General features: G+C 39.2%; 1 protein-coding gene across 13 annotated transcripts in view; it reads left to right on the top strand.

Annotated features, from left to right (window-relative positions):
* Window positions 1-23637, top strand: part of APBB2 (amyloid beta precursor protein binding family B member 2) — a 169966-nt gene that overhangs the window by 69509 nt on the left and 76820 nt on the right. For 9 of the 13 annotated variants that reach the window (XM_030449628.1, XM_030449622.1, XM_030449627.1 and 6 more), the window contains one exon: window positions 12435-13232. In XM_030449628.1, coding sequence (XP_030305488.1) covers window positions 12435-13232 — 798 coding nt within the window. Of the gene's footprint in view, window positions 1-8219; window positions 8289-12434; window positions 13233-23637 lie in introns of all 13 variants that reach the window. The other 4 variants (XM_030449632.1, XM_030449633.1, XM_030449626.1 and 1 more) reach the window with 1 other exon arrangement.

Raw genomic sequence — 23637 nt, 5'->3', positions numbered from 1 at the left:
GCAGTAACTTTGCCCTCAGATATGAAGAACTGCACCATGAGGCCCTGTAATCAAAATTACACTTTTAGGAATTTTTCGTTATCCTCTGGATCGGTCCTAGGAAGTAGTTAAAACTTTATTTTCTGCTGCAGACTACCCATAGCTGTCATGAAGATGTGTGTTAAAATGGTTCCTTAGGGCCATCGTAGATTCTTTCCCAAAGAGCTTGTTGTGGATATTAATGTCAGTATATTGCCTATTCAGTACATGGGAAGTTGGTTGTTACAGTTTTGACAGGCCTCTGGTGGTCAGGACTTGGAGTTCAGAATTGGTCTGATCTATTTTAATCCCTTGACATTAATGCCCTGGCCCCTCTGTGTATTCCAGGACATGATATCTATGTCTCGAGCCTAGACTTGGAGCTCAGAGATCTAAGATGATCCAGTGTAGAGGGAAGTAATCAAGTCTTCCCCATTCCTACCTGGAGAAATCAAGTAATGGGCAATAAGTTCTTACCAGAAGAGCCTAGGATATTTTTCCTGTTACCTAGTTAAGCAATTTCAGACAGTGAATAACTGGCCTCATTTGCTGGGGAAACACTGGGGGAATCATCTGCCAGGGCAGAAACTTGTGTGAGAATCAGTTGGCACCAGAGCTCCCTCTGAGGACAGAGATACTAAGTATGTACTTCATGATTGCTTTATGCTTTTGTTTAGCCAAGGTTTCCCTTTCCATTAACCTGTTTGGGGTTTCTAAGCCAGGAAACTTGCTTTAGTTTTGGGTTTTGTTACTGTAAGATTTGTGCAGCTTCCCAGTGCGTAACATAGTAAGTGTTTTGGGCATCCAACAATAATGGCATTGAAATGGGCCCCTCTTTGGGAAATGTGGATCATAATGAAGTCTCTTATAGCAGATTAGATCTCAATGCAAGTGCTGGCAAAATAGCATAATTTTGCTTTTGTTTTCTTTGCATAAATAATGAGTAATTGCACTATCTCAGCTATTGTATTTCACATTTGCAGTTGTTGCAATCTTTATGTTGTACCATTAAGGTCTTGGTGCAGCTTTAAGCCTTAGTTCCTGATCATTATCTTCTGCATGTACATATGTATATACCTAAATGAAGTCTGTGAGGGGAGGAATTAGGTCTGTAGGGACTATAGCAGTTGTATTGCTGCTTTGATGATGAGATAATATTTCATCCATTTTTGACACTGACTGTTTTGTTGAGTGATTTCATGAATTTATTTAATATAATACTGTACAATCTTAAGAGAATAGCAAAAGGTTCAAGGAAACACCTAACAGTTTAAATAGAAAACAGCTTATTTGAACCCTAGTGCTAGGAAGAAGCATCTTTGTAATACAGGTGCTGAAGATGTAAGAAACAGCGAGGTGTTTAGAATGTAAAATTGAAAGCTTTGTGTTTAACAGGTGCCTGCTAGTTTAGACTTTTAAAAAGTGTAATTAAAGAGCAGTGATCTCCCTTGATTATTGACAATAAGTAAAACAGTGGTGGGTGTATCCCTGCCTCTGGCTAGAACTGCTTGTCCTAATGTAACACTCCCTTGTGTCCTTTTTTGTTGGGTTTTATTTTTTCTTTTCTGTGCTTGTGAAAAATAAGTATTAAGGGTGTACAGTCTCCAGCAATTAGAGCTATGTTTTGTAATCAGACTTCTTTCAGTAATTTCTCCTGAGCTTTACTTATATTTGTATTTTTCTAATATTTGCTCATAAACCCCACTTTTCTGCATTGACTGCAGCTGTTCTCCTGAAAATATGGTACTGTTTGTGTTGTTAGGTAGCCTCAAGTTTTCTTTTGTTCTGTGGCTAAAAATTTTTTGCTGTGTGCACAAAGTAAAAGGGAAAAAAGTTTCTAGTGGGTTGTCCATGCATATACAGTTCCCAGCATAATAATTGATTTATTTTAGTTATTTGTAGTGTTTTTCACAAGATCAAAATCTGAGGAAAGTGTTTGGGAGGAAGTGAAATTGGTTTCAGCACCTTTCTGCTGGCATTAAATGCTCAGGAATGCAACAGTAACAATAATGACACAGTGAAAAACAAACAAAAAACCCCAGCTTTTTTTCAGAAGACATTGGAAGTAAGGAAATGTAAGAATGTGTGGGTGGTAGTTTGGGGCGTTCGTTGACCTTTGAAGTGTGCCAGGATAGAGATGCAGTCCTATGGTGACATGTGAGCATTGACTGGAAGAAAGGGACACACTTGTGCCTGAAGCTCCATGACCAGTCCTTGCTGCTCACAGAGCACAGTGCCACATCTCCCACTCCTAAGTCACCCTCTTGATTTGTGACAGGCAGAGGTGGACTTCTATTTCCTTTTTAACTATCAGGCATCTGTTATGTAAAAATTACTCAGATTAGGGTCCATATGGAATGATTTATTGGTACAATTCTGCCAATATAATTATTATTGCTGACTGGACTTCTTTTTCAGAAAGGATGGAGGCTGATTTTTTTTTTTTTTTCCCAAGCAAAACTTTCTGGAGAAATATTGTTTTGATTAAATGTTCATAAATTAAGGATGAGGATGAAAGGAAATATCCCTCACAGGAAGGCACTCCCCTGGACTGTGGAGGGGAGAGATTTGAGTCTTGGTTCTTCCTGATCATCTTCTGTGCTAGAACTGCTCTTATAAATAATTCAACATACTTGAGGGCATAGAGAGCAGGGTTGATTTTATAAACTTAGGATTTTATTTCCCTCCAGGAACACTCAAATTCCTCCTCTGACTGTGTCTTTTCAGCCTCCCAGAGAGTTCACATCTGTGACCTTCTTTGCACTGGTGCCATCTCCCACTGCTGGTCTTGCAAGGGGGCTATTGCTTAATGAAAATGAGGGAAACCCTTAGCTTCATTGTAGTGTAAGAAAACAACAAATACAAGAACAGTGACATTATAACTATTCTGCTGAAAAAAACCCAATTTTCCAGTCTTGCAGCCAGTGCCAGTAATTACATTGCTGTCACTAGCCCAAAATGAGTTGGTGTGAAAATGTACCATGGAGTGGCTTTGTGGGCCTGGCTTGGAGCCACTTCCAGAGTTACAGAAAGCCCCAAGGAAAAGTGTATCCACTGTGCAACTCCTTGTAGAAGCATCCTAGTAAAATCTGACATCTCCAAAATCCTGCCATCTATCTCCTGATCTCCTGATACCTTTCCAAAGAAAGGTATCTTGGTGTAAATGAGACTGAAGCTTGTGCTCAGGGGGGATGATTTTCTGTGAAAAGCTCCACTAACTGTTGTTCAGGTGAGGAAAAGGCAGGAATACAGATGATTCATGGAGTAAAATTTGCAAAAGCTCCCAGTGACATATATGTTGCTCTCCCTGTTAAAGCCTCTCTTGTTTAGGTTTCTACCTTTCCTAGGAAGCTGTGAGGAGAATTATACAACAACTGCATTGAGGCCTCTTGGGTTGTCCTGGTGAAGCCCCAAACCAGCTCTGTTCTTCTGCAGACAGGAGCTGACTAGGAGCTTGCAGATAAAATGCTTTGTTTAACAACTGTATTACTCTAGATGTGTATTATCATGACTGGTGTGATTTCTTAGCATAGTCAAATAGTACCCCTACTCCAGGATCGTGATCTACCCCAGGTCTCTTTCTTCTTCATAGTGAAACCAGAAGTGTAGAGTGCTCTGAAGCTGAAGGTTTTCTGGTAACTCCCCTTGGGTTTATGCATGTTCATGGAGAACCACTCTGGTACTCATTTTTCACATTTGTCCTCTCTCACAGAAGCCTCAATTCCTTTGGTGTTAAAGTGCCTTGTGAAGATCTGAGAGTCTGGGGATAAGAAAAGGGAGTAGAGGATTTTGGCTTGCATGTCAATAACTCTAAGCTCCCTGTTGAAATTTGGGCCAGTAATACTGACAGTTTGCTTTTTTTCCACTTGTTTGAGGTCTTCTACAGTCACATTTGCTTCTTGCTGGAACTGAGTGTACTGTTAGCCACACTTCAATGTATAATGTAAATGTCAGAAAGTGCAGTTGCTTCTTCGTTATGTCCTCTTTCCAATTTACTTTGGATTTTTGTGTTTAGTTTATGGGGACCATAAAGCAAATATGATACTTGGGTTTTTATTTATAAGCATGTGGTTTTGTTTTGTATATGAGCACTATAAGTTGAAATTCCTCAGCATTAGTACAACAGATTTCTCAAGGAGCTTTATAGCTACAGTAGGCCAAGACTGAAGTTATTTCTGTATTCTAAAACCATAATTACATTGGGAGGGTTAATGACCATTTTAGTCATCTCTCAGTGTTCTGTCAACTTCAGCAGTACTGCAGCAGTTAGTTTCTAAACTGTATGTTTTTGACGTATTCCAGGTTTGTTCCATTACAGTTTGGTTGAAAGCTTTGCAAGCAGCTTTTTAGCCTTTCTGAGATGTAGCTTTTTTTGTAATGAGCCTTATTTTAGTTAAACTTTTAATAGAAAAGCAGAGTAGAAATATGGAGACCTTTTCTGGTTTGGCGCATCCTGTGCTCTGAAATACATCCTGTGTCATTTCTGGAAGCAAGGATAGGACACGTAAGTACAACTTTAAGACAGTCTTAGCAGATGCAGTTAAGAGTACACATATAGGTGAGACACAGCATGTTCTTAAGGTATGTGGAACAGAAGCAATCTTGTCAGTGTGCAATACCTTAATTTCCTTTCCTTGAGAGCCCTGATAGTCTCATTTTTCAAAAACTGGCAATCAGTCTCTTACTCTACTCTAAGACTTCTTAGTTCTGCTCACCGGTCTTAAGTTACTGTTAGCAATTTGAAATTGTTTGCATACATTTACAAATTAATGAAATAAGATATTTTCAATCTTTATAGTTCTGATAGACAGACATTTTTATTCTTTATTTCATTTCACATAGAGTTGTACAAAGTCTATGGAAAGACTATTTCTCATTTATTTAATTGTCAGATTTTCATCTCTAGAACTCATTTTGATACTAAGTGCAACCTTATAATAACAAGAAAATAATTTTGATGTACTGTGTTCTTTCAAATGCATTTTAAGATTTCAGCTATGAGACAGTGATAATCGGTGGCTCAAAACTATTACAACCGGTCTGGATAATTTGAGGGTAAATATATTTCTGAATAATCTTGATAAGAGTTTTGTTACACATAGATTTATTATGTGTAATTCAGATGAAGCTGTAGCAAGTGAAATCACAATGTCAGACCATCAGAAGTTCACTTGTGAAAACATATTAACATAAAAAGAGAAGGTGAAATGGCTGTGTTTATGTGCGTGAAGTCTGCTGTTCTCAGGGGAGTGGATTGTACCCAGGAGTATGCAGTGTTTTTTCTAGGCTTTGCAGGAACAGCTGAGTGTTCACAAGCTGTAAATAGCAGAGCCACAGACAAGATGTGCAAGAGGTGGTTGACACATTTGTTAGTTTGTTTTTGTGTGTCTAGCACAGATACTGTGCTGGAATTTGCACTCATCCATTACCTCCAAGAGGGGCTTAGTTTGCCTTTTTGCTCTTTCTGTTAGTAGTGCTGTGACCAATGCTTCCTCTCTTTCCTACTTCTGCTGCCTGTGTCTCCTCATCAAAGAGCTTGGTGTTGGGCTTAGTGCCATCAGAGACAGCTTGAAACCTGGTGCTGGAGGCTGCAGGTTTCTGTAACCCTGTTTCTGAATTTGTGTTGCTGTAACAGAGAATGAAACCCATGCTTGTGTGCTTGTTCCCTATATTAGAACCTGCATTTACAGTAAATTTGTTTGTAATTAACAAATAAGTCTGAGATGTTGATTGATTGATTGATTTAAAAAAAAAAGAATGGTAAGGCTTGGGAGTTTAATTTACACAACAGGGTTAGAAAAAGCAACTAAGGTTTACTTAGCAAATGTCATTGAGAATGTATAGATCCAATGACAGAAGGTCTTATTATCTGTGCTTGCAAGTAGCCAATAGATAAAACGCACTCCATCTTCTTGCCTTGACAACACCGGTTTTGCCTGCCAGACTGTTCCATTCTGCACAGGGGGAGAAATCTAATTAAAGGGAGAAAATTGAATTAGGAAAAGACTTAGTATGCTATCTTGGTTTTTTCCTCTTACTAAATGCAGGGTTAGTCATGATTGCATGTCATGGTTTTGCCTTAATGTAAATGAAAGAATTGCTCTTTAGTTCTTCAAGTGATCACTTGATTTAAGAATACTCAAGATGTGATCCAGGTCATGTACAACATGGAGTTTCAGTCAGATAGTCAAATATACACTGATTACCTAGGTGCATCTATCTTAATAAAATTATAAATAAAAGAGCAAAAGATTTAGCCTGTTTCTCTGTCTCTCTCTTTCTGTCTCTCTCTTTCTGTCTCTCTCTTTCTGTCTCTCTCTTTCTGCTAGAATGTGTTTCTGAGAAGCATCTTGTTGCCAAATTTTAGCTGAAAGAAATTTGACTTGCAGTGTGGGAAGGGGGAGGGAAAAAATGGGAAATGGGAAGGTATACTCCACTTGCGTGCCAGAACTCATTGCAGGATCTGAAGAGGTTTTTTTCCTTAATATGATTATTTAAAGACAGATCAGCATTATGGATTTCCATTACTAAGAGTATTGCTAGAATGTAGGCAGCACTGCTGCTAGGCTGTTGCAGTCAGTTGGCAGCATGCTTAGCTCTAACAGGAAAAATATAATTATTGTGGCAGCAGGGGCTGGCTGGATGCCTCTTGGGGAAGGAGGAGCCTGGACAGAAAGCTGGTTACCAGATGGTGATTTCAGTAGGAGCAGGTGAAGCAGAAATAGCTGGAAATGGCAGAAGCAGCATTTAGCAAGCAGGTTGAAAAGGTGATTTGGTTGTAATGTGAGGACAGTGCTAGGGGAGAGTAGAGAAAGCAGTAATTCCTTCCTTGGGCTGGGGAGTTGCACTAGAAGATCTTGAGAGGTCCTTCCTATCCTCAGCATCTCTGATGTTTGTGTTGAGTCTGCAGGCAGTTTCAAGGGCGTACATGCAAGCTGCTTGCAGCCCTTTCCCACTCTTGTGTTTCCAAAACTGCTCTGTGCACCACTGGAATTTGTTTTCCTGGCTTTCCTGCACTTTTCTGTCTCCAGCTCAGTCCAGCAGAGATTTCTTTGCTGGAGGGAGCAATGCGAAGAAAAACAATGGTTTTAGGAACATCACTAGCTGTTCTGATGTAGCCCAGCACTTCATTCAAGTTTGTCCCCTTTCCTTTTCACCTCTGCAAGTGTTTAACATACTTTGGCACTTGGGTGAAAATGTAGGCAAAACCGAGTGTAGTGACATTTGGTGTGAACATATCAAGTCCTCATTCTCATTTAAACTGCGTTAATGTAAATTTGGAGTTTTTTAGGATGCTGACATCTTTTTAACTAGCTGGACCTAAAATGCACTTATGAGAAGTTAGTATGTTAGGATATTTAATTAAGAATTAATGTTTTAATAGTGGAATTTAGCCTTTTGAACAGTAGGAGTTATAGGCAGTGTTGAATTGCCAAAGGCTACAGGACCTGAGGTTGTAGCCCCACGGCACAAGTTTGTCATGAAACATTTTGCACTCAACAGATATTTTTGCAGAGAGGATACCTGCTGTGTGAAGAAGTTTGTAGTCTCCTTCCTACGTTTCCTAAACACAGTGGCAGAAATTGTTGTAGGTGCATTCTTTGGCTTCCAGTGCATGCAATTCATATCCAGAACAGAGATGGAAGCAAAATGGTTTATTTACTAGAAGATGGCCAGGAAAGGGTCCCCTGAAGAGGTAACTGCCTACCTTGCTTTTTATGATTGCCTCCTATGGGATCAGCCCTGCAAACTATGCATCTGAGCTTCATATGCTGGATCTCGTTCTGTATATTCTGATGTGGACATACATCACTGCTGTTTGTTTTTACCAGCACTGGTGTAGTTTCATGAGCAAGCTGCAGTTGGGTAACTGGGGAAAAAACTAGGTTTTCTAGAATAATGAAGTTTTTGCTAGAGCATGTTGATTAAAACTGAAGATTATTGTTGAGCATGTGCTCCTAGTAACGCACACACTAAGGAAAATGTCATAGTTATTTTTAATTGCTTGTTCTCATTTCTGTAGAGTAGCCTCGCCCATACTTTAATGACTGTCAAATATCATTGAAAGCTCAAAAGATCCTCACTGTTATGTTACAGGGGTTTGTTTAGAATACTTAACATCTCTCAGGAGCTTCTGAAATGTGGTGTTTTTATTTTGTGTTTTCCTTTGGTTTTAATTATTAAATGATCCCTCTTTTCAGATTTCAAATTGTAATCTATTTCCTGATGCATTGCTGACGCCCCGTGAGCCATGTCAGAAGTACTTCAAGGTCAGATGCCCTTTAAAAGATTCTGCTATACAAATATGTGAAACTTTCTTCTTCTTGTTGTTATTTTTCCCAGGCCCATATTCTGCTTTCATTTTGCACTTATACATACATGAAAAAGAGAACATTTTAATTTCTTTCTAAGTGTGCTTGAATAATCTCTATTCAACTTTTTAAAAACTATTCCTATAAACAATACAGTGCAAAGGAAGTTTCATTAGAGGTAAAGATAAGTTGGTTATGCACTGTTTTCTGTTTGCAATGGCATTTTCACTCCTCCTTGTAGCTGTGTAAGATTGATGACAAGATTGAAAACCATCAATAAAAGCCATTTAAATAACAGTGTTATTTGTATTATTACAATGCTTAGAAAATTTGGACTCCTTTGTGTTAAATGCATTGTAGTAGTGAAGGTGTATTAATCTGTATCTGTAGGAGTGTTTCTAAATGCTAGAAGTATGCAGTTGAGACTGGGATTTGTTGTATAAAGTAAGCTACAATTTTTAATGAATTGCTATGACAGATCTACCTACTTAAGTGCTGTCTTTAAGCACCAACATTTGAATAATATTTTACTGTTTTTGTAATTATAATGTCCTAATTATTGTTAGTTTTTCACTGGAGTCCAGTGTTTTTTATTATAATACCCTATTTTTGGAGACTTGCAACTGAATGCCATTCACCTGCTTTAGCTGAGGTTCAATACAGAGATTCCTGGTTTGCTTGTCCATTTGTTTGCTTTTCAGCAGAAGGCAGATGAGTTGAAACAAGGGTGCCCTGTGCCAGTAGCCAGTGGCCAGGCAGCACAAGGAGCTGCTAAAGCAGGGAGGATGGGGTCTGCCTGCAGTGAGGTGCCTGGGTGCAGGACTCTTGGCACAGGGTGTTGGTTACCTGCTGAGGAGCACAGTACCAGTATGCACTGGGTACCCCTGTTGGTGCCTGTGAGGGAGGCAGGGCCAGTGGGAGAGACAAAATTGAAGGAACTCAGTGATTGTAATTACAGGCAGAGGAAGAAGTTGGATTTCCTTGAAATTTTTGGTTAGGAAGTTGGAATGTTGCTTCCTCTAGGAAAAATGCCATGTTTTGAGCATCACAGCATCCTGCAGAAAGGTCTCTTTGCTCTGTTGCTCTTCTTTCTTGTACCATTCTGCTATGCAGTTTAGGGGGGTTTCACTGCATTCAAGCATTTTCTAGCATTCCAGCATTTTCCAGCACTTCAGTCACAGTCTGGTAGCAACTTCTGCTCCTTCCCATCAGTATTTATTTGCTTTTTGACTCTTCTGTTGCTTCCCTTTTTCTCACGTTTTACATCTGCATCTGAGGGTGGAAGAATGCTTCCAGTATCCCAGAGCATGTCTGGGAATTCAGATGACAGAAAATGAGCAAGGATTGTCCCTGTCCCTTGAGGACAGCCTGCTCCTCTCTGTGCAGACCTTGTGGTACTGTTTGCATGTTCATTGATCACTTGATCATGATGATTCAATCAACCATTCATTTGAAAGGGGGGGGTCAGGAAGGGAGGTGGTTTCTAGTGAAAAGTTCATTTTGACATTTTTCTGCTAATGATCATAGACAAACCCAACTTCACCCCCAGCTTACAAACAGTGCCTGGGACACAAGACTTTTGGAGGCTTTGGCTCATTGGTCAGCATGCCAATGGTCATCATAAATCCCTGGGGGAGCTTTATCAAGCAGATTAGTAAAACTGTACAATTTTTTTTTCCTGTGTTTTTGCCCTTACTCTTTCAATATTTTTAATAAGCGAAATGCCAGTGAGTGGTGACTGGCTAAAGATAATCTGGCAGACAGACACATGCTTTATCTAAGAAGATTATTTTTTAACAAATTTGTTCAGGGGTAAAAATAGTGGCAAACATTTCATGAAGCAGCTCACTGGTAACAAAGAACAAGAATAAATTACTGTCTTCTCCCAAATTCTGACAGTTGTATTTATTGATGAAAAAGTATAGCTTGTTTTAATTTGCTGAAGCATAAAGCAAAATATAACGAATTGTTTAGCAAAATCTGTTAAATTCCATAAGTTCTGAAGGTGAAGCAGTGGCTCAAAATTATCCTGCCCTATAAATTTATTTTCTTTGTGACTTTCAGAATGTCAGACTTTTAACTGATCTAGAAAAAATATTAAGCAACTAGTCATAAACACAGGCCATCTCATGTCATTTAAATAAAACATTTGCTTTGGTAACCTTACGTTGGATCAGATGTGACCTTGCTTGTGTTTGACTTGGTTGGTTTTTGCCAAGATACAGAAAGCAACATTTATTGATGTAGTTGAGAAGCACTTTTAAATTAAGTTCCTTTAAATTATGTGGTGGTTGTGTTTTGGAAGTCTTTTGTGGCTAGAGCTGCAGTTGTCTATAGGATGTTTGTTAACTGTAACCTAAGCTGATGGCTTTTGCACAGTGTGCGTGGGGTGATCTGTCTTATGAAGAATTTACAGTGGGTCTAGACTGACTGCCTTGTACAAATTTAGTTTGAATTCCCTTTTGAACAAGTTTTAGAAGTTGATCTAGGTGGGTGATTCAGGGAACAAAGAATATACTTGTCTGCTTGATTTGAAATGAGCTGGAGTGATGGTTGAAGTGTGTGGCTTTGACAGCACATCAAAGGGAACACCAGCAACTGTGTGCACATGTAGGTAACATTTTTAAGTGCTCTTTTCACTCTGTATTTAAATATTTATTTAAAAAAAAAAACAAAACACAAAAAACCCCACATATGCATCATCTCTTGGAAATATGTACTGCATTCAGTTCTGTCAGCATATTCTTTGTATATCAAATATACAAGGATGCAACACAAATCAGGGGCAATGATCTGTCATCGGGTAGCTCAAATTATAGCTTTTCATTCCTGGATAAGCCCCAGGTATGCTTTTATGTGCAATAGAAGCAGTTGGTGATACCTGAGAATTAGGAAGAACAGGAAGGCTGTTTCATGCAGTGGCAGGTGGGAGTGATTTATTAATTGGCTTCTTACTTGGTTCCCAGGTGTCAAACATCAGTGACTACTACAGTACGTAAATTGAGGTGTTCATGCAGTATTTGTGCAGATTAGTGGGAACCATGAATAAGCAGTACAGGAGCAAGTGGTAGTTTAAAAAAATACACTTTTGATCATTTTTTTCATAGGCTAAAAATTTGTTCCCTCAACAAACCTAGTGTTTTTCGAAATGTAAGCTGTGCCTCTGACTAATAAAAATCAAAAACTTGTAGATTAAAGAATTACTTTATTTAACTGTGGAATATGTGTCCTCTGCCCTAAGATGTACATTTTATCCTTCAGTTTGAACTTTGTGAGCTGTAGAAACAGTGAGCCATCTTCATCTTTGGCACAGCCTTTTTTAAAGTTGATTGAACAGGCTATGTTGTCAAGGCTTTCCACACACACAGAGAAATCAAACATACTATTATGAAAAATTCTTATTTTTTTTATTCCCTGCACTCTGACCCTCTACTTTCCCCTTCTAGGGAAACAAAACAAAACCCAAAAAAAAAACCCCACCAAAACCCAAACAAAAAAAACCCCACCAAAACCCAAAAAATTTACCAACCAACCAAAAAAAAAATCAAGAAAATAAAAGGAAGCAAAAGGTATTAAGAGACAACAACTGACTTGCCAGTCAGGCTAAACTTAACATTACTTGAGTTCTAGCTTATATGAAAAAGCTGCAGCATCTGCCTGTGATCTACTTAGAAATTTCTCATATTTTCTGATTCCTAGTGATGTGTGCTCAAGGACTTCTCCTCAGCAAAGGTAGAGGTGCAATAGTAAAATGAAATCATGGTAAGGACAGCTTCTGGACTCCCAGGGATTTGCAAGGGGCACCTCTCCTGTCCCCAAGCCTGCCTGCAACAGAATGGGACATGAAAAAAATGCCTTAAAACTGCCTTATGTTAGGGTCAAGTTTCCTGCTTTTTCTCAGCTTTGTGGTCCTGATAATCTATCTATATTTTTCTGCCTCTATTTTTCCTTATTAAATAAGCTAAGCTTTCGTCTCTCACCCGCTTTAGGTTGTGGTAATTTTATGACTATAAAACAGTAATGTAAAGTGCCTCGTCTCTTTACCAGAAGTGAAACAGTGTGTGAGATGAAGGTGTTTCACAGGAGTTTCTTTTCCTTTTCCAGTCGATTCCGGTGTGGACGCGCTGGCGTTTATGGCAAGCAGCAGCACGACGGATGTTGTGAACCGCAACAGCCCCGCCACCCCCCCCAACACCCTCAACCTCCGCTCCTCACACAATGAACTCCTGAATGCAGAAATCAGGCACACGGAGACCAAGAACAGCACTCCCCCAAAGTGCAGGAAAAAATACGCCCTGACTAACATTCAGACAGCCATGGGTCTCTCTGACCCAGCAGCCCAACCCCTTCTGGGGAATACTTCTGCCAATATAAAGCTGGTGAAGAACGGAGAAAACCAGCTCAGGAAAGCCGCCGAGCAGGGACAGCAGGATCCCAACAAAAACCTCAGTACCACTGCAGGCATAAACGTAACTTCTGAGAAGTTTGAAGGCAAAGAGCCGATCCCACAGGATTCCTCTGGCTGTGAAATATTACCCTCGCAGCCAAGGAGGACCAAGAGCTTCCTGAATTACTATACTGATCTAGAGACCTCTGCTAGAGAGCTAGAGCAGAATTTTGTTGCGATGGAAGATAACTCCGCACAAAGCAACAGCCAGGCTTCTACTGTTATTGTCAATGGGGAAGTCCTACCCCGGAAACAAAACAAGATGTCAAGCCCAGAGGATGGCCAAGTTGCCACAGTGTCATCAAGCCCTGAGACTAAGAAAGACCACCCAAAAACTGGGGCCAAAACAGATTGCGCGCTCCATAGGATTCAAAACCTGGCCCCAAGTGATGAGGACTCCAGCTGGACTACACTGTCCCAGGACAGCGCCTCGCCGAGCTCGCCTGATGAAACAGGTATGAAAGAACAGGCTGCTCTTTTAGAGATACATCACTTAACTCCTCTCAGCTGATGGCTGGAAGGAGAGAGATGATTTAGGTGGTGCTTTTGGTGGGGAAGTGAATCACCCACAATTGAAGCACAAGGGCTGGGCTTGCACACAGATCCTTGGGAACACATGGCAGCCTCCTGCTCAATCCTAGTTGGCTTTACTGTTGCTTTAGGAAAGGCACCACTGGATGCTATAGACAAGATCCTAAAATATGCTAGCTGTACCTATTACTGGTTTATAAATAACTGCTCTACACTTACCAATGGGTACGTGTGAGAAGCATGTGATTGTCTGGAGATGCTAACAAAAAAAAAAAAAAAAATTTGCCTCAAAACCAAGAAAAATACTGAATTTCCTCTTACTCCCTTTTTTAACTGAATTTAAACAAAACCCCCTACTCCAGAGTAGGGAATATCTCTATAATAAGGAAGGTCCCTGAGATGTGGGGCACAGTGCTGGAGAGAGACAGGTTTTCTTTTGCTGGAGCAGTCACCCTCCTTGCTTTCTTCAGAACATGCAGGCACAACAGCCTCTTCTTGCTCCTCAGCTTCTCAGCCTTTGACACTCACAACAGCTTGTTTCTCCCTGGTTCAAAATAACATTCAATGGGATCTCAAAAGTATAAGCATCCTCTTTTTCAGGGAGTGCTGCCACTGTATGCAACTGCCATATACCAAATGCCTGTCAGGAGCTGGTCTCTGAGCAAATCCTGGAGGGCAATTTAATAGCTGGTTACTAATAAACACGGTCAACCTAGTGATGAAATGGCAGCAATGAGACTGGCCCTTGGGGATCAGGAGTGTCACTTTTGTAAACAGAACCTTTTACTCTGAAATAACGATACATCTGGGTAGAGTAATGCTCCAGTATAATAAAATTCAGCAAATCCTGAACGGGACAGGGAGATTTATACCAATGGTCAGTTCTACCTCTGCTTTTAACCACCATCTTTGACAAAATTAAAATGGATGTCCATTTTTCCTTTGCAGTACCTATCTGATACTGACAACAAGTATGTTATTTACTACAGAACACGTTTTCTGTGTTACTGAGTGTGAAAAATGATTTCTGGTAGTAGAAATATGTTCAGTTATGCTGCGAATAAACAAGTCCGATAATACCAGAGAGAGTATAATATCACCTATACAATTAATAGGGTTCTAGGTAAGCATCCAATTTTCAGATTTTTGGAAATAGTATGTGCTAGTTCACACCCTCATGGCCTGTCAACTCTTAGTATTGAGCTGTTGTTTTTTTTTTTATCCTGCATGTTACTGATAACTATGTGTAAGGAACAATGAATGTTTCATAGTCTCAGACTTGACTATTTGCTGACTGTGACAGTTGCTGTATATACCCAGTGTTTGTGTAGGTAACATTCTGTATGTGGAGTAACAAACTGTCTTTATCTTCCTTTTAGCTACCTCTATAAGAGGATTTTAGGGAAGAAAAAGTAAGACAGCTTAAAATAAATAAAACCTAAAAGGCCACGTAGTTGCAGAATGTTCACAGTAATGCTCAGCATTCACAATCTACTGGTTGAAGGCCATAAAATAAATTAAACTTGATAGAAAGTGGAGCTTGAAAGATGACTCTTGAGTACATGTTGCTGCTCGCAATTGCATAGGAAGGCCATTTGCTGCATTTGGGTTGTCAGGTTGGTTTTACCCTGTTGTTCACAATGGAGCTACCTAAATCCATATCTTGCGTGGTTCAGTAAGTGCTCTCATTTGAAACACAAAGTTTCTGTGGTAAAGAGCAGTGATCACCTATAAAAATAAGGATGTAAAAGTGAGTTAGATATTTGTAGAATCACAGAATGCTTTTGGTCGGAAGGGATCTCAAAGCTCATCTAGTTCCACCCCTCACATGTGGGCAGAGACACCTTCCACTAGACCTGGTTGCTCAAAACCTCATCCAGCCTGGCCTTGAACACTTCTGGGGGTGGGTGGGAGGGGAGAGCAATTAATGTACTTAAATTCAGGAATGGGACAGTAGGTGTTTTATACAGCAGTGTTTAGCATCTTTTTTCCAAGCTCTGTTTGGAATTACCAGAATTAGGAACTATATAAAAGATGCATTCCAGAATGTGTTGTATGGTCACATTTGCAGTTTCATACTTAGTGTTTACCAAAAAGGTAAAGAACCATTCTTTTTTTTTCATCGGAGCCATTCATAAAATAAATTAATAACTCTCATAAATGAATTAACCAGATGGATAGAGCCTACAACATCTACCTTGCAGTGCAGAAATGAAATTTGTTCTTTTTCTGGGCCTGACTTTGTTTTAAAAATCACTCTTTGGTTATTCTCTCTCCTGGGATGCTCCAGGGCTGAAAGACACTGCATTCAGTGGCAGTTGCCTTCTGGTGGCTGTGCTGTGACTACCAAAGCATTGTAGTGCTTAGCTCAGTACTTTGACTAAAATAGTGCCAAATGTAGCCCTGTACAAACTGGCACAGCTTCATTAATTTTTATTTTATTGCAGCTGAATTTTTATTTTATTCTGGCCTCAAGGTGGGAATTTAATAAGCTGGTTTATTTTGCCCTTTATATTTCATTTCTTGTTTGGTCCTTGTCTTTCCAGGGACACTTTCTTTGATACCATAGTAAAGCACATAACTCCTAAAAAAAACAGTGTGCTGCTTTGTGTAAGTGCAGTGTTCTAATTTTGAGTGTTTTAAAAATTAATATTTTCTACTGAGTAAAATGTATAGTTGTGGGGTAAACAAATGCCTGCAACCTTAGCTGCTGGAACATGGAATGCCAGCAGGAGAAAGGCAACAAAGAATAATAGAGGTTGTGGCAAGACAATCCAGAAAGGTGAATGCCAGCATTGTACTGCTGCCTGGCTGGAAGCTGTAGAGTAGCTCATAAGATCTTCAGAGCACCTCAGGTTTCCCCTAACATCACACTGAAGTTTATATTGATATATAAAGTTAAGAGATACTAGGACATGCTATTTATACAGGGCTTGTGCTATAGCTAAGTGGAAGGCTCTTCTGTGTATCTTTAGGGAAAACTTGAGTTTCAGAAGTGCAGAATAGTTTAATCATGTCTGATACATAACTTGACAAAGTATTTTTGGAAGCTTTTCAGGCTTCTGTTGTTTCAGGGATGGGCAGGTGTAATTCTGGATCCTGCATGTTCTCTCTGAAGTTGAATGTGTCATACTGAAAAAACTTCTGTACCTAGGATTATGCCTTCACAGGTCTCTCCTGAGACCATGACAAGAGTTCAGGTCCAGTTAGACACAGGACCAAGCAAAGCAGAAGAGACAACATAACCACAGAAACCAGATAAGCTAATGGCGGGAAAGTCAGGATCCTGATATCTCTTTTATGATGGATGGTTAAGCAGGAGGTTGCACAAAAGAAGAGCCACAATCCACTAATATGAGACTGCCTCTCCTTAAAAAAAAAAGTTCCCAGTTCATAAAGCCATGAAAGTAATAACTATTTATGACCAAAATTGATTCAGTAAACCTCTGCCTCAGCACTTCTGAGCACTGCATAGAACTCGGGCCAAACTTCAGTCCACCTGATTGATGCTTTGAAACGGGTATAGAACTCCCTGGCGAAAAGAAGGAAGAAAAAGTGTTACCTTTGGAAGGACTCTTAACCTGCTGGCCACTGTTAAGGCAAGCTGAGAGCATCATTATAATCTGCTGGGGATTCTGTGTCTTTGCAGCCTGGCTGGGTGCTTGTTGGTAATTTTCTGTGCTCCTGTAACTCAGCTGCAGGAGGTATGGTAAAGAAATGGTACTGCTGCTCAGAAGAATGAGTCTCTGGTCTTTGCTGTGACCCCACAGCTTTTGGAGGATTTCACATTTGCTGGAGTAGCAGCGATTCACCCAGGTGCACAGAGCTGGGGATCGCTGGTACAGTTTTGGGAGTTTCCTGCTCAGAAGTGATTCCTGCCTCTTTGCAACTATAGAGTGGAAACCCCAAGTTGTCGGGTTTTTCCCTGAGCATCTGCAGCAACAGCAGCATTAGGCCCCAGTAGCAGTGGTGTTATTGTCTCTCTGCTGCTCTCAGCAGAGGAGAAAGCTTGTGGGGGAACAAGAAGAGTTGTGAGGCGAGAGTAAGGTAGGAAGGGTTGGAAGATGGGAGCATCAACTGGAGGCTTGTTGAAAAGAGGGACCTACTGGATGGGGAAGCAAGAAGAGTAACTGTAGCTGTGTCAATAAATGAGAATGTGGCACAAACTAAGGGGAAGCTGGAATAAGCAGGAGTTAGAAGCAAGCAGGGGTGTTTGTAGTTTGTTGGTTAGGCAAGTGACACTAGCACAAAGACAGTGACAATAAAGAGGATGGACTAAGATTGAGAGTAAAGCAACAGAAGTGAGTATTGGGGAATTTTTATGTGCTTGAGTCTGGGATGTTATTTCACAGAAGTTCTGAAAACTTAAAGCAGACAAACAAGGGGTGAAAGTTACTTAATACTCAAGTACTGCAAAGAGAAAGTCAAAACTTCACTCAGGACTGGTGGAAAGAGATTGTTCAGTGAAGGACACACACCTAAATTTCCCTCAAGTTCCTGGTATATTTGCACTTGTAGGTATTTCTTTTAATCTCCCCAAGGTAGCATATCCAGTCTCTCAGTGCACTGGTTCCTTATGTGATTAACTCTAACACAGCTCATCTTTAGGAGAAGAAATTTGACTCAGTTTTAATGAATGAGATAGGATTGGCTGAATTGGAGTTGCGGATTCCTCAAGTCACAGCTGTGTTATTGAATGAAACACACAGAAACCTATGGCATCTAACACCAAGATGTTGACTACACGGTGCTGCAGGGAGCCTTGGATTCATTGCTTCTGTATCAAGAGAAGGTGTGTGGATTCAGCCATCTCCATGGGCCAGGAAAGGTCTTGTGTAAGTGTACTTGGCATGCTGCAGAGACCTTGCTATGAACTCAGTCCTTGCTTGTGAGTGGATGTATGGTCCCTGCCTTAAGGGACATGAAGCCTTTTTTAAGCAATCCCATGAAAGCACATATATTTGCCATTAAGGCTCAATTGCTTAATTTTGAGATGAATGGAGCCTCTGGGCACTCAGTGTTAGGTCATAAATGTCCAATATCAGGATGCCACAGAGTTTAAGATAATGACATTAAGTGGGCTTCTTTTTAGATTCTGAGATCTGGATTTCTAAAGCCCAGCACTGTGTGTGTCTTTTAGTTTGCACAGTGGATTTATCCATGGTACTTCAGTGACGAGTAATCCAAGGGGGGGAGAGAAGGGGAGAACAGCCCCAAATCTGAAGCATATATTTTGGCTTCTTGCTCTTAGTGTCTCTGGTTTTGTATGGTGGTGTGTTTCAGAAGTTGTTTTTAACCACTATTTGTTATGTTGATCACTTCATATATACATAATTTGATTTATTACCTTATAAGATTTCCAAGCAAAAGTCTTGAAGCAGTCAGTCTCAGAACTATCCATGAAGCTGTGTTTTGCCTAAACAGTGGCATAATTTAGTACTATATAAATTAATTCCCATTAGTTTGTTTTAATTGCTTTTGAATTTAGATTCTGCAGGACTAAATTTAAGGAGAAAACACTTATACAGTTATTAACTCAGATACAGTTGCAATGCACTGAGAAACAGGTACACTAGCACCATCACAGTACTCAGGAGTTGTAATTCTGTAGAGCGTATTTCTTGTTTACATGTAACTAATAAAATACTTTAGGGTTATGGCTTTTTTACACTTTTTAGAAGTGGATTTTTTTCCCTTTCCTGAACATTTATCTATAATATTTTAATAAGGAACAAAGGAGCCCATCTCTTCTCTTCTTCTCAAAATGAAAGCCAGAATTCATTGCCATTCAGACTTTAATTTAATTTTAGTTCTACTCTGCAAGAGAGAGACAGTAAAGTTACCTTGGCCATTTTGGCTGACATGATTCTTGGCTTTGCTTAAATTATTGATTATAGCAAGGGGAGGGACTTAGTGATGAGAACAGTGCTCTCACTAATAGAAGCCTTTCGCTAAATCAATTTCTACCACTGCTGCAATGCACCTCCAGGAAGTCGGAGGTTAGCAGCCTGAGGAATTTTGTCTTCAAAGATTGGATCTTTGCCATATGTTTTTCTAAGCCTTTTCTTTTCATGTTTATACAGGCAGCTAAGGAGAAAAAAACCCAATATAAATAGATTTCCAGGGGTTGATTTGCAGGGTGAGGGGCTGTTCTGGTCCAAAGTTGAACTGATTAAATCTTGATGTGATTGATATCTAAAGGCTTGTGGGGCTGAAAGGAGTTTCAAAAGCTCGTCTTCTGAGCAGAGTCAGTCAGAAAATACATCATTGTCTTGCAAGCTGGAATCAATTCAGTAGAGAGTGCACTGTATGCACAGACTGCTGTAATTCCTGTAGAGCCATCCCTCTCATTTTTTCCTGGCTTATCAGAAAATGCAGTCATTTGTATGTTCAACATGTGGTGTTTCCTCTGTTACACCTACAGGCAGTTGAATGAGGATGGCTTTTCTTTTCTTCCTCCCAAAGCACCATTCCTTGTTAGACTAAGTGTCTGTTTAAACATAGCAGTGTATTTTCTTATGTTTGACTTGGAGATGCTATACAGAAGGAGAATATGAAGCTGTTGGGACATATGTATAGCAAATTTAAAGGATGCTGGTGGCAGATCAGTACATGTTGAGCTATACAGGAACATCTAGTAACTGTAAGTAACACTACTTTTCTCTTTTTCTATTTCCTAGCTCTGTCTGATGGTATCACTTATTGAATTGATATTGAATGCAATTATTCTGTTAATAAAATTCTGCTCAGTGGAAGTTCAGCTGGAATCTGACAGCTTAAGTTGCAGAGTGCATGTGTACAGCTACTGCTGTGAAGGTATCTTGCAGAGTGCTCATCAGTTCAGTAGTCACTTGGCACGTGATGTTTGAGACTTGTGATCCACACAGCTGAAAGGTTTCAAATACCTCATGAACTGGACTTGTAGTTTCATATGTCACAAATTCCTTCCCTGGGACTGCTTTATTTTCCTTGCAGTCAAAGGGGAGAAAATGTCTGTCTAAATAATATAAGAGCAGTACCCCTAGTTTTCCCCTAAAGTTCAAGTTAAAGCAACTTTTGATATAATAAATGAGGTTTTGGGGATTAGAAATGTGAGGCAGTATATAGCCAGTGTTTGATTGGGATCTCTCAAAGAATGCTGACTAGTATCTTGAACATCTTTTCTTGTTTATTTTTCCAGTCCTAAATCAATTTGGACAGGTGAGAAAAACAATCTTTTACCAGAATGCTGTTTCACACAAATCTTTATGCAACTTTTTGTCTTCATTTATGGAACTGTAATTAAATAGGAGAAATCTACTTGCTCCTTTCAAAAACAAAGTCATGGTAGGAAATAGTGGCTTGGTTTGGCTGTAGTAAAGTTTTTTTAAATTCTGGGTTTTTTTCTTTTGTAGGCAAGCCAACATCATTTGTCATACTCTGTAGCTGTATCAGACATTCAAGATAATACTTGGTGTTTAAACTCACATTACCTTTTTTTTTCTTTTCATGCTTAACTAAACCAGAATAATGACTCTCCCTTTTTTGCCACTGGAGCCTGTCAGCATATCATCAAGGAACTTTGCAGTGTCCTGACTACGTTAATCTTCCTTGGTTAATTGTGCTGAAACATAACAAAGGTTTTTTTTTAATAAACAGTTGTGAAAACCAGGAACGAAACATCGGAAAAATAGAGATTTTTAGGGTTAAGCTTCCAATGTCATAGAATAGGAAGTTTATTTGATTTTTTTTTTTTTTTCATCCAGTATGGTATTTTCCATGGCTTTGTGAAATTATATTGTCTATGCATATTCAGGGCATATGTAGGAAATAAGGCCTTAATGCAACTACCAAAATGAATGAGTAATCATGAGCAGAAGATTGTTTTTCTGTATATCTCTTGATTTTATGTCATACTTAAATTCTCACTTTCATAAGTATACTCCAGATTTCTGTACTTTAAATATATAAAGTGTACTTCTTTATGGAAATCTCCTCCTTCCTAAAATTGCCTAATCCTACAGTTACTTAACAGGAAAAATGCATTTTCTTAAAAGAGGCTGCTTCATGAGTAAGGTGACCTGGAAGTAGGGTGACAGAAGAGTGACATTCTCTGTTCCTCTCAGTGGCTTCTGTCCACATCCACTTTGGTTTTAGTTTCAAGGATCTGTTCCAGAAAACAGTGATGCATGATCCAGAGTGCTTAACACTTCCCAAAGGACACCTGACTTTTTTGGGTGGCCAAGTGTCCAGCTTGCATCTGTTGTTAATCTGTGAGAAACTTCAGCTGTCCCATCATATCATCACTTGAGCAGTGAGTCAGGAAGAGTTATGGTTTTCCAGGAATGATGCAGAGGGGTGGACTGACCATCAGGTCTCTGGCAGAAGTAGATAGAAATGCTATTGTCATGTTTTATCAGCATTTCAAATTCACTGCTTCCAAAATTTGCTAACATCAGTGCAATAACTATTTGCCAGTATTTATTTTAAGAACCCAAATAGCCCACATAGATAATATCTATGGATTTAAAAGCTGGGCTCCCTGCAGACCACATATGAAACTGTATTACTGTAGTAATAGTGTATTTTTTCAACCTTCCTTTTTATGTATTCAAGGTGTTCTACTGTAGGTGAGGCAATATATCTAGCATTTGCACAGTAGATCTCTCATTTTCATCTGCTAAGCACAGACAGGGGAAGTGGTTTTTTTTTTATTTTAGGATTAAGTTTTAGTTCTAATTTTATTTTTTCAGCGTTTTTTTGTGGGGGGAACATGGGAGATTCTGGGGGTTGTAGTGAGTGGGTTTTTGTTGAGCTGGATTTATTTTTTTTTTAAAGAAGAAGCTAAAGTTTTATCATGACTCCATGAGCTGGGGATTTTAAAAGTATAACATCAAAAGACAATATGAAGTTGTAAAAATTTTGGTCAAAAATGCTGAAAATAAGTGTAAATTCAAAAAATTATTATTTCATTTCTCTATTGATTTAGAAGTAAACTTTTTCAATGGAATGTGCATGCAACTGGAATTCTACAATAATCAACAAATCTGTTTCATTTGGTAATATGCAGATGGCCTTTTGGTGGGATATGCTTTGTCATTTTATGACTTGCTGATGGGTAAAGTGGTAGTCTTTGTTTTCTTCTTCTGGTAATGTTACTGTAAAAGGATCTGTGCAAAGGCCACCAGATGAGGTTATTTTGAGTCAGTTATTTTTCTTTTGGTTTATCACTTCACAGATGCTGTATCAGAATGGTGTGTTGTACTGGCCACAGTCTTTTATTTGGGCTGATTCTGCTGTCAGAAGGTAGCAGGATCCCCTGAGAATTCACTGTCAGTGCAGAAACAGTGAATTTCTAACCAGCATCTTGCATCCAATGTGTTGCAGTCATCTCTCTTTTCCTCTCTTGTGATTCTTTTTCTGCAATGGAATTAAGGGGAAAAGCAAGACTTAAACATTAACTGACATAGAGCTCTTTTGAACTGGAATATTTAATTGTCAAATATTAAAGCCTATAGTTTTAGCAGGGCTAGCTCTCAATCTGCTTTTAGTTACTGCTCTTCATGGTACTTCAGATATGTTCCCTGTTCCTTATTCTTGAAGATGTTTAAGCCCAACAGATGTATTTGCCTGTAAAGAAATTTTATCTATTATATGGCTCAGTACAATTTAATGTATAAGTAGTAATCTCTTCCTTTTAGATACATCTTAATGTAATATTGAAGGTGACAAGAAGTGTAAGGCTAATAATATTCTGTCCCATAATTCCTATATTGCTGTTGCCATATGAGGTTATTGTATATCTCAGGGTAGGAAACTATGTACCTTTGCACCTCTGAGAAAGAAAATTATTTATTGTGGATTTTCCTTCTGGGAATATATATATATATATCCCTCAGAAGAAGCTTGGATATATTGGTTTGAGTGCTCTCATAGCAGATGTGGCTTTTTAATCTGACACAGTAAAATTGTTGTGGTTACTTTTATCAGAGTCTTTCAATAATGTTGTTAATTTTTCTGTTTCCAACTCAAACTAATATACTGACAGGAAACCAGAGCTCACTTTTACAAGAGTTACAGAAATTACTGTTCCATTTTGTACATTTCTAGATAGTACATTAGCTTGTAAAATAGCTGTATTCAGCAGACCTGAGGCTCATTTTGTTCTTTAAGGGTCACCTCTGACAGTGGGCAGTGGCAGAAACCTATGGGAGCAATGAAAATAAAAACCAGCAGTAGCATAAAGTGGTCCTCCCCCTTTTATAACTTTTTAATTTTCACCAACTGGTGGGTTTTGGGACTTTCAGACTTGGTATGTCATTCATGTTATCTTCTTTAATTGCTCTTGAC

Source organism: Calypte anna, chromosome 4A, assembly GCF_003957555.1.
Source record: "Calypte anna isolate BGI_N300 chromosome 4A, bCalAnn1_v1.p, whole genome shotgun sequence".
Lineage (NCBI taxonomy): Eukaryota > Metazoa > Chordata > Aves > Apodiformes > Trochilidae > Calypte > Calypte anna.
Note: the sequence above shows the minus strand (reverse complement) of the source record. Positions and strands in the feature narration are given on the sequence as shown.